The 11,732-nt window shown below is 47.5% G+C and overlaps 1 protein-coding gene across 5 annotated transcripts in view; it reads left to right on the top strand.

The window, feature by feature from the left end:
• The window catches only part of LOC135825798 (sushi, von Willebrand factor type A, EGF and pentraxin domain-containing protein 1-like), a 579,302-nt gene that overhangs the window by 324,002 nt on the left and 243,568 nt on the right, over positions 1 to 11,732 (top strand). Inside the window, exon 11 of one of the 5 annotated variants that reach the window (XM_065338421.1) lies at positions 7,542 to 7,613. The exons of the other annotated variants lie outside the window; for them this stretch is intronic. Coding sequence (XP_065194493.1) covers positions 7,542 to 7,613 — 72 coding nt within the window. The remainder of the gene's footprint in view (positions 1 to 7,541; positions 7,614 to 11,732) is intronic. 5 annotated transcript variants of the gene reach the window in all.

The following is an 11,732-nucleotide window of genomic DNA, read 5'->3' as shown; positions in this document are numbered from 1 at the left end:
GTTATTTTGGGAGTAGGAATGAAGATGTGTTCGAAGCAGTAAACTGCGTAAGAACTACGTTGAGCCAGAATATTGAAATACAGTTTCCTGCAGTCAAAACAAGACACTCACACTTCTCTGGTCTAGTTCGCCATTCTTATCGATAAACATGACTTGATTTAAATTCTTACGATGGTTCTTGAGAATGGATCAATGATGTCTTGAATAGATGTCTTCCTGAACGACTTCAACTGTGAGGCAGTTTCAGTTTCAACAAGCTGGACATTGTTTTTCTGTGGAGTCTTCCACAAGAAAGACAGAGCTACACAGACGAAGGTGCTTGATGTACTCAGTACCTTCTTGGAAATGAACGTATTTTCATTTCCATCTTCATTATAATAAATATTATTTTCGTCTCTGCATCGTCGACGATGTCCACTTTTGACTCCGTAATCTTGTCACCCATCCTCTCCAAAAACACAAATCGAGTGCTGCTTGCATGCTGGATCAGTTGAAGTCAGTCTCTGCTCTAGCAAGATCGGCATGCAAAAACTACATGACTGAAAATATTCCGAAATAGCTTTTCTGAACGACGAAATTTGTTCTTCAAATATGATGAATAGCACAACCTACTAGCCAGAATGTCCTCTCAAAAGAGATTCTATCTGAAGCCTGCAAGATTTTTCGACCACCCTTCGTTTTGGAGAGGAGCCCACACACACCAGACTCGAGCTACAAGTGAACTACGCGGAGATCGAGAGTTGATCGAAATCTTTCTTGCTCACTTCTGAAACCTGTGAAGGAAAAAAAGTATGCTGAACGCCTGAATGCCTGCAGTTGAGTCGTAATATTTTGACGTGGATCCTGTGACCGTTCACAGAGAAAGTCGCGGCTGTTTCTGACTGGTCATCGGGATTCAAACTGGTGTGTTACTTTATGACTGCTCTTCGGGGATTTGTGACTGTTTGATTGGTCACGGGGATCGTGATCGGTCATCGAGACGTGACTGCTCTCTGAGTCCTACATATATATAACATTCTAACATCTATGGTGACAAGAAACTGAGGCGTGAAATACCTCTGAAGACTCTTCGGTGTAGTTGTAGTGACCCCGCTGCCATAACGTGAATCTCTTTCACTCACCATCACATATACGCACACACAAACATTTTCTTATATTTTTGGTCTTGAATAAAACAACTTCAAAATCTGTTGGTTAGGCCCCAACCGCACCAGGTAAAAAAAACACTGCAACGCATGTAAAAGGTTACAATGATGTGTATTTAACACCCAGCTGCCGCACTGCAAGTTGTATATGCATTTTCCAGCCCAACCACCAAAAAACGTCATGTGATGTGAGGTTGATTTGATTGATTGAGGCTGTCAACCTCTGCGCTGCCCGGTTCCACTGGGCCAGAGTCTCCTTTGAGAGCTGGCTCCACAACAAGCTCACGTCTGGGGCACTTACGGACAAAGGGTGGTGGACAACCTTTACATGGCAGGCTCAACCCTTGCAAAGCCACTGGCCCTGATGGCCTTCCAACTCGGGTCCTGAAGGAATGCTCTCGTGAGCTGGCCCCAGCGGTCACCAAGCTCTTCGAACTGTCCTTCCAATGTGGAATCCTGCCATGTAGATGGAAGTTGGCGCAGGTCGTGCCAGTGTTCAAAAAGAACTCCAAATCTAATTAAGCCAATTACCGCCCAGTGTCTCTTCTCTCGATCCTCTCCAAGGTAATGGAAGGCATCGTCAACTTGCAGGTGGTCAACCATCTTGAGCGGAACCTGCACTAGCCGAGCACTGAAGGAACAGCATTACAACGAGGCATTTGTGAACGCTACGCAGAACCCAAGACAGACTTGGCGTGTATTGAATCAGCTGAGCGGACGGCAGCCAGTCCATACTCTTCCCAAATGCTCCCTGGATGACATTGGTAATGTGTTTGCAGGCATTGTCAATGATCAGCAACGCCCCCCAGCCTTGACTCTACCTCAAGGCCCCATGTCTCCGAACAGCCTTTCAATTTTTAAGCCTGTTACCATTGCCTGTGTGCGTAAGCTCCTATAGTCAATAGCCATGACAAAAGCTACTGGCAGTGATGACTTGCAAGCAAAGATCCTTAAGTCCTGACCTGACCTTCTTGCACCCTCACTGATGCTCGACTGGTGCATGAATTTTCGGAGGCTCGTGACTCAGGAAAGCACGTTCCAGCCTGCTTTTTTGACCTGAGCAAACCCTTGACCGAGTATTGCATCAGGGCCTGATGGCCAAACTCAAGCACTACGGTGTCACCAGGAAGCAGAACTGCGATGGTTCTTGGCGCACTTGATTGGGCGTAGGTAGCGCCTCAGGGCTCAGTCCTATGACCACTGCTGTTTCTGGTGTACACCATCGACCTGCCTGCCGATTGCGAGAATGCCAGCACCAGGTGAAGCCAGTTTGCTGAGAACACAGCCCTTGTCTGCTCCAGTGGCTCTGCCGCACACTGCGAACAGCAACTGCAGAGCAGTGTATCACCCGCCGCTGGATGGTTGGAGCACTGGCACCTCCTAATCAACACTGCAAAAACGGTAGTTCTCACCTTCTACACTGGAAATCACCCCCTCACCATCTCCCATGCATAGAGCTCAACAATGCACATCTCACAAATGTCCTGTAACAACCCCACCTCGTCATCATCTTTCAGCACGACCTAAGATGGTCAGCCCACCTTGACTTTGTGCTGAAGAAAGCCGTAAAATCTTTTAATATTCTCTTTAGGCTCAAATCAACTCTGCGCGCTAAATCACTCTCTCTCATTTACAAAACATATGTAGGACTCAGTATAGAGTCCATGCACTATATGATGTCCAGCACCCTATATAGAGTCCATTTTTTCCATAATCCACTATACAGAGTCCAGGAGTCCACTCAGTTTTTATCAGCTTCATTCTGCCGCGCAATCCCCTATAAGGAGTACACTTTTTCTACGAGTCCCCTATTCACGGTCCAAGAGTCCTGTTTATCCAGTCACACCGTCCTGTGTGTTGTGCCCGAAAGAGAACAAACACATTTTCAGTTTTGCTTGCCTCGTGGCAGCGCATTCCTTTCTTCACTTCAGCCATGGCTGCCAGTTCTGCTGTGCAGTTGCTGACAGTAATCTGTCTAGAGGTAACCAAGGAGGATAAGGAGACGTTCAAAATCAAATCTGGAAAGCTTTTTGTGATTCTGTGAAGACATTTCATCAGTGCGCGGGATGAAAGCAGAAATTGCAGAACGAGAAAAGTTCAGCACAGTTCAAATCTGACCAGTCAGGTACACTCTCTTTCGTTCGACGCCACAAGGATCCCCTTGTATGCCTGGCCATTGCTGCCAGTAAGACGTTTGAACGGTTTCATCAGAGCGAGGGATGAAAGCAGAAAGCGGATAAAGAGAAAAGTTCAGCACAGTTCCAATCTGACGAGTCAGATACACTGACACTCTCTTTCGTTCGTCGCCACAAGGATACCCCTGTTTGACTGGACAAGAGCTGCCTGTACCACCGTGTCAAAAGGCTGTCCAACTACATGGCAGGACGATGACTGAGGTAAGGAAGCTTTTACTGGTTTCGATTGGTCTGCTGTTATGTCGTTATGCTTGAATTTTTTTCCATTTTCTTTCTTTGAAGGCCCAATCCAATTGCATAGGAGAAGTATATCCCTGGCTAATATCGAACTCCTTATAGGCAAATGGCCACAGAGACTTGACAATGCACTGGATGATGTTCATCTCCCAGTGCAAGCCACCTGAAATGAGTAGTACCCAATCAAACTCCCCATCAGGAATGTTTGTTGGGGGCATCAATTCACCCTTTTCAACCAGATCATCTAAAAACTTCCTCAGCCTCTCACGTACTCATGTTCCCTGTTACACCCAAGCCCCTTGTACTGCATGCACTCTTCAGGTCAGCCTTCGACATTGAGTCGACATGCAATACTCCTGCTTCATGGTTAGCCAATTTGGCTGCATCGCGCCTTGCCTCCTCCATCACAGTCAATATGATGGAGTATGCCAAGCCGTCACACACAACAGTGAGCCATTTCCTCACCCCCTCGTCACCTAGACATTGTTTTACCCTTGCACGCTTCCCAACATCGCGCAATACAATGCGAACAGCTTCATGGGAGTTGGGGTTGACAAAAATGGGCTCTAGAAACCCAACATCTGCCGGGGACACAAGGGGCACATCTTCACCACTGGTCTTTGAGGATACTCTGGTTAACGAAACACCGGTACTGCTGTCCACATGCGGTACATACACAAACTCGGTGCCTGACTTTAGTGTGCCTGGCTTGGTGACTTTGATGTGCTCGGTCGACACCACTGATTTGCCTTGGTCAGCTTGTAAGGCCTGCCTAACATTTACCCTGCATGTCGCATTGGGACACAAATGCAGCCTGCGCTCCATCTGTGTGCAACATTTAGGGCAGATCAGGTACCGTCTTTCTCGTTCCAATGATGCAAGATGGCTATCAACTGGGTCAGCTGATAGCCTCTGCTCAGACACAAGAGCTTCAATCCTTTTGTTCATGAAACTCAGCAAGTGAGGCTTAATCAAAGATTCTTGATCAAGAGGATCCGGTACCTGATCTATTGCACACTGAATCTCAGTGACAGTTGGAAATTTCCTATTTCGGAAATGGAAATCTCCTTTTTCTTTGGGAGGAACATGGGAATGACGGGCATAGACAACATTGGTCAGTACCTCATACGTGGAACGATTGCTGCCACGGGAGAGGTACGACTTAAGTTGTCGATGCTCATTGTCAAACCCAGCACTCACGAACCCTTCAGGAACTTGCAGCTCGTTACCACCCAACCCAGCCAACCAATCTTTCACGAGCTTATAACTCCCCCCGACCCTAGGTGACCAAAAATGTCGAGGGTTGTCTTGCTTTGGGTGATGCTGTACACTATCGCCTGGAGCAAAACATGGAATTCTGCACAGTAATTCAAATTAGCAGCAGCATAGAGAGACTCCATGGCTTGCGCTTGAAGAACTGTGCGGCGGTCGGCAACGGAGAGGTCAAGTGCAAACGTGCTGGAGGTCATGCCCGTCACAAACTGCTCAACAAACTTGTTGTAGGGTTTGTTGCTGAACTGACCCGTCGGGATGGACAGCAAGTTCTGCAATGATCTACTTGACTTTGCTGACTCAACAGCACTCAACACATCTGCTTTGAACTGCGGCTGCTCAGCCACACACAGCCTATGTAGCAAGTCCAAGCGCCCTTCCGAGGTGCTCAGAAGCGAACCTACACTTTCCTTTTTCATAATAATTATTTCCTTCTCAAGTAATTCAATTTTGCTATCCTTCTGCAAATGCATCTTCGACAATGCAGCCAACGCACAGTTTTTGGCCACCAACACTCTCTCTAAACGCTTCAAAGAATCAACGTTTTCAACATTTTCAACACTATCAACATGTTCAACATTATCTACCGGTACTTCGTTTGAGGCTGAGGAGGTTTCTCGGGACTGGCTGAAGACAGGCGGAAAAGAATCAGCTACATCATCGCAGGAGCTTACCTCTGGGAGAGCCTGAGGAACATCATCGCTGGCATCTACCATGTCTACAGAGTCCCCATAGCTATCGCCCCTCCGAGGCTAGTACAGAGGGTGGTTGGTGATTAAATCCTTCAAGTCAGCCAGTCGTCCGCAGCTCCTACAAATTGCAGATACTTTTCGTCCAGAGGGCGCTGACAACACTGCCAGGATACACTTGCGAACCCGAACATCCTTGGAGCTATGCCGAGGCGATTCCCACTCATCGTGGAAGGGATTCTTGCACGCAAACTGGTATTGAGAACCTCCAGAGTGTCTCTTCTTCGTGGATATCTTGCCCATGATGACAAAATGTTGAAAATGCAAAACGGGCTTCTTCTCGTCGCTTCTCTCTCGAGAACGACATGGCAGAGTTCAATTTTTCGGGCAAAACCTCCATAAACCCGTACAGGCCAAGCTAAAACACTGTACAACCTCCGCACTTTTGGGGTTACCTCCGCAAAGTTACCCAAAGAGGGACTGATATTTCAGGGCAAATCGAAATTGTGCCACATCTCTTTCAATGAGAACAGAGGCCTTCGCAGCGCATCCATCTTCCTCTTTTTCGGGCCGCGGGCGCACGGCGGGCGCACGGCGCGATTTGACCGTGCGTACTTGTCAATCTCCATATCAACGCCTGAGTTTTCGTATAACTTAAACCGAATATTCCCTGAACAAGGGATTCCCTTGACTGTATATAGGGCCTGGGTACTTATGGCAAACATGAGTGTGCAAGTAGCTACCCAGGCCAACGGAAAGAAAGGTGAGAATGACGTAGTACGGGTGCATGCAGGCCAGCTAGTCGAAACGGGTATACTGTACGGGCGGAGGTTCCTAACAGTATGTATGTCTGATAGTTGTGAGATATAGAATCACTGGTGAGTGTAGACCTTAGTCTTAAAAGAATATTGAAAGACTTGAGTGATTTTTGACTACGTATTCAACGTGCTCCGTCCAATGGAGGTCATGCTGAAAGGTGCGTGTGTTTTTGTGCTACGGTCAGCGGACTATTCCTGAGGGTGACCTGGGGTAGCTGTTCAGGGGACGGCTATTTTGGTAGAACTGGAGGATGACTGTTTTTTTCGTGTTAACTAGCAGGTGCCATCTTTGACGCCAGTCTCCAGCTGCTGTGACACTCTGTTGTAGGTTTCGGTTGCAGTCTTCAAGAGTTCTCGCTATAAAAATCAGAGCGGTGTCATCTCCAAATTGGCTACAGGTGGTGCCGGGATTCTCACATGCGTCGGCAGACGGAGTCGTATTATCGCATTTTCCGTCGAATGTTTTTGGGTGTGCTGCTAATTGGCCAGGAATGTCTAAGAGCAGAAGGGGTCGGCAGGAATGCCTACACAAAGAGTAGGAAATGTCGCCTAGAGACTCGACGTGCCTGCCAACGGCACAGCCGACAACAAGAAACAACGGAGCTAGTATCCCGTCGTTTTGTGACTCGCCGACTTCGTAAAAAGATCCGTTGACAGCAAGAGACCGCTGAACAGGCATCCAGCCAGCAGGAGAAAATAAGTTTCCATGCCCAAACTTGTTCGGTGTGTGGTGACTACGGTCCGTAAGCATAGGGCCGTCGCATTATCGTTCGAATGTTTTTGGGTGTGCTCATAATGGGCCGGGAATGTAAGGATCGAGTAGATTTCAGTGTTTAATGGGCGTCTTTGTTGTATAAATATAATGTTGAGGTCACTAACAGAGGACTATACCGAAGAGCAAAAATAGCAGCTAGAGTGACAGTGTTGAAGGTCTGAGTAGACGGCGTTGGGAGGAATGCCAAGACAGTGAGTAAAAGATGGGAGAAGAGAGGTCCCGCCACCTCCAGAGTTACCGTAAAACTGATCGGCTACATCATTGTATTGCAAATATGTTTCCATCAGATCTGAAAACACTCAGGATGAGCTAAGCAACTAAGCATAGTGTAGGGCCCTGCACTTTCAAACTCTCTCGTTTCCTCCCTGCCGATTATTTGGTATATTATGTTATTGATTTGTTTCATCCAGGCATCTTCAGAATAACAGTCTTACAACGCTGCCTCCTGGTCTTTTTCAAAGTAACCTAAATCTCAACACCGTGTGAGTATTCTGCAAACAAATAATGGTTTCCACTACGTCAAATCTGTTCATTTAGACTTACCTCAACTGTGGTGCACTTGTTTGAACAAAAAATAGAACTTTCTCACATCTATGGTGACAAAAAACTGAGTCTTGAAAAAACCTCTGATAAGTCTTTGGTGTAGTTGTAGTGAGGCATGATTACATGAGCAGCGAGCAGTAATGTAATACGTGACCGAGTGACAAGGCAAACCAGGTTCAATCTCTCCGACTCAAAACACAACTAGTAGTCTCAGGGAATAATATTGCACGAAAAGACAACTTAGGTAGCACAGAACTCATACAGAGTCATAGTATACTGAAAGACTCAAGTGAAGGTAAGACTAGAAGTAGAAACCGCTCGTGGATCCTTCTTTTGCAACATTGGCGCCTGGCAATGGCTCGAACCCACGACCCATCGTACCTCCCGCGAGTAGGTACGGCGTGAGGACACAGCCTGTTGGGGAAGGGAGCAGTGTAGCAAGAAGGACCCATGAGTGTGTGTGATCCCCGGTAGCCTAATCAGTAGGGCACTGTCCCGGAGAGACAGGGGTGCTGGATTCAAATCCCGCTCGTGGATCCTTCTTTTGCAACAAGTGGTCCAACGAGATCCATAGCAACGATCTAGTTAGGAAAGCCAGCCCGCATGGGCTGCAATGGTGATCAGCCAGACATGGTGCTCTTACCGGATATGCACCCTTGGCAACTAGCTACAAATGCGCACAAATCAGCTGACATACCTGGCCAGAAGAAACGGCATTTGGCCTTGTCAATGGTCATTGTCGCACCGAGATGACCACCACTAACATCGGCGTGCACTGCAGATAGAATATCAGCTTGGAAAGCGAACGGAACAGCTATTTGCCAAACAAAATCAGCAGATGGGTCTGTGCGATACAAAACACCATCACGTAGGGAAAGCAAATGAATTTCAGAAGTATAGCGGCGAACCTCACGGCTAGAGGCAGTTGATGTGTGTGCAGGGGGAGAAATAAACACTGGGGCGTCACTGGACCCCTTCACAGGGGAGGGGGTGCACAGGAAAATTTTGCACAGGAATTTTACCCGGCCATGATGGCATGATAACAAACTTGAAAGAATAATAATTATTATATTACTATTAATAGCACTGCATCATATAATAATAATAATGTGGACCATTTTAGGCTGTCCCCGGGAAATTTGCGATCCCGCGGCCGCGTTGTTTTCCGCGTTTTTTTGCGATTTTTTTAAAGACCGCGTTTTCCGCGATTTTCCCGCGTTTTTTGAACATTTTTGTTGCACTACACGTACACACAGTGCACTGTTCGGTCAGCACTGTCTAATCGTGGCGGATTTTTACTCCAATATGACGAGTGCTTACACCAGCGACTTGTAACTGATTGATTTCACTACATACTCACTGAAAATTGCCGCACATCAATATTATTCACCGCATATTTACCGCATATTTACCGCGAATTCACAGCAAATTATGCCATATTATGCCGCGTTTTTTCCCCGCGTTTTTTGCGATTTTTTCCGCAATTTTCCCCGGGGACAGTTTAGGGCCCGGCAGATTCTGCCGGCAGAAAAATTGGCAGAATTCGGCACTTTTTCTGTTAATTTTCATGCCGGTTTGGTATGTGGATAAAAAATGGAGCAGAATTTGAGGAATTGCCCGCCATAAGGTTTGTATGGTTCTGCCAATTTCACTGCTTTTTGAGCAGAATCTGCCACCTTTTCTAGCAGAATCCGCCGGTCCCTAGACCATTTGGAATTTTCCAAATCAAAATCCTCAGCAGCGGCAATGTCGTTGTCGACCTGGACAACCGGTTCCTCTTCAACCTGGACAACAGGTTCCGCTTCAACAGGACTGCGTGCCGGCTTCTTCGTCAGGTGCCTCATCGTCCGATTCCCCTGGCCCAGCTGCAACAGGAATGGCTTCGTCGCCTTGCCTCACTTCAGGGTTCGCATTCCTCTGAAAAAAATTGCTGATAGTGAGCTGGCCAGACGCTTTCCTTTTTCGAGAAGACGACATTTTGAGAGGAAACAGCTCCAAAGACTCTTCAAGTGTGGTGACCTGACTAACTTACTTGCGACCACACTGAATTATTTATTTCTTCTGTTTCAAACAAACACCCAGCACGCCGCGTGCATGCAGTTTATTAGTAGATTCTACCAGCACTACACTTTTCATCACCAGGAGTTGCAAAAAAAGGACGAATTTTTTAGGGGGTGCACGCGCCCCCGTGCCCCCCACGGGTGACGCCCCTGTGACTAGAGTCATGCCAGCCTAACACAATCGACAAATCAGAATCCTCTTTTTGCGCAGCAAGCAGCACAGCAGCAGTAAAGCGTGGCAGCCAGGACTCTGGTGCAGGTTTCGGTACTGTGGGTACAGGATCACAAGCAGGAGCAGGAGCTGCTGGTGCGGTTGGTGACGACTAGTCAGGCGGTGACTGGCGGCCAGTGGTGGCAACAGACTCGGGAGGATGGCGAGACAGAGCATCAGCATTGCAATGTTGACGGCCAGGGCGATGAATAACAGTGAACCCGAGTTCAGCAAGTTGTTCTAACCAAAGGGCACGAGGACCGCGTGGTTCCTTGAGCGGATGGAGCCATTTGAGAGCAGCATGATCAGTGCGCACAACTAGGTAGTAGCGGAACACATCAGCAAACTGAACAAATGCAAGGAGTTCCTTCTCTGTAGTGGAGTAGTTACTTTGGGCGGTGTTGAGAATAGCACTACCGTAGGAAATCACACACTCATGGCCATCTTGTACCTGAGAGAGCACACCGCGCACACCAAAATCACTGGCATCAACATCAAGGATGAAGGGAGCGGCAACAGACGAGTAGTCAGGCTGGGCAAGCACAGGCGCAGATGACAGGCGTTTTTCAGTACACAGAAAGCAGCCTGTCAAGCAGGAACCCAGGAAAACTTCGCATTTTTCTTAGTGAGTGAAGCAAGTGGGGTGGCAGCTTGCGTGAAGTGTGGAACAAATTTCCAGTAATAACATCAAGGCCGAGAAAACCACGCACTTCACGAACAGATGTCGGCACATGCCGAGTGAACTATATCATGAACCTTCGAAGCTGAGGTGTGAATACCATCGACACTGATGTCCATGCCAAGGAACTTAGTGTGGGGCTGCAGGAAAGCGCATTTTTCAAGCCGAAGCTTGAGGTTGTACCGACGAAGACACGTGAAAGCGGACCGGAGGCCATCCGAGCCTAGGCTAACAGTGGCTGACTCAAGGTCAATGTCATCAAAAAACACACGGCAGACGGGATCATGACTGGTAAGGAGATTATTTAGGATCATTTGCATCAAACGCTGAAATGTGGCAGGCCCATTGCAGCAACCCATAGGAAGAACTGTGAACGTGTACAACCCACGGGGTGTCACGAAGGCTGTCTTAGCTTGGTCTTGAGGGCGGATTGTGCTTTGCCAGTAGACACTAGCAAGGTCAAGTGTCGAGAATAACTGAGAGCCAGAGAATGCATCTAGGCTATCGTCGACCCGAGGAAGCGGATATGCGTCAGCTGTGATGATCTTGTTGAACCGGCGATAGTCAACACAGAGACACAAAGAGCCATCTTTCTTGGGCAGGAGGACAACAAACGAAGCCCACAGGCTCGCAGAGGTAGTAATGACAACTTTCTGCAGAAGGTCATTGAAGATATTCTGGAGCTGCTCACGACGACGGAACGGAACAAGGTACGTTTGTTGTTTGACAGGCGAATGATCACCTGTGTCGATCTCATGTGGCGCAAGGATCACAGCACCCATGGTCATTAGAATGAAGAGCAAATACATCGTGGTTCTGCAATAGAAGATACCTCGTCCAACTTTGTCCAATTTTCATAATGATGGATGATACTGTCTTTGAAACTCGGATGTTGAGCCATAAATAAATGTAAAAGAGAAAAGGACATAATTACGAGTTAAGAGTAACTCTCCATCACTGTAACATGATACTATATGCAGTCAGAAAGTGCAATAACTAGGCACAAAACTGACAGAGTACTGAGACATTCGACGTCCTGACACCCTTCAACACATCTTCGTAGCGCTAACCGACAGCCTTCCAACTTGGAAGGTTCAAGGATATGGAA

This window comes from Sycon ciliatum, chromosome 10, assembly GCF_964019385.1.
Source record: "Sycon ciliatum chromosome 10, ocSycCili1.1, whole genome shotgun sequence".
In the NCBI taxonomy this organism is placed as follows: domain Eukaryota; kingdom Metazoa; phylum Porifera; class Calcarea; order Leucosolenida; family Sycettidae; genus Sycon; species Sycon ciliatum.
This window is presented reverse-complemented; position numbering and strand designations above follow the sequence as displayed.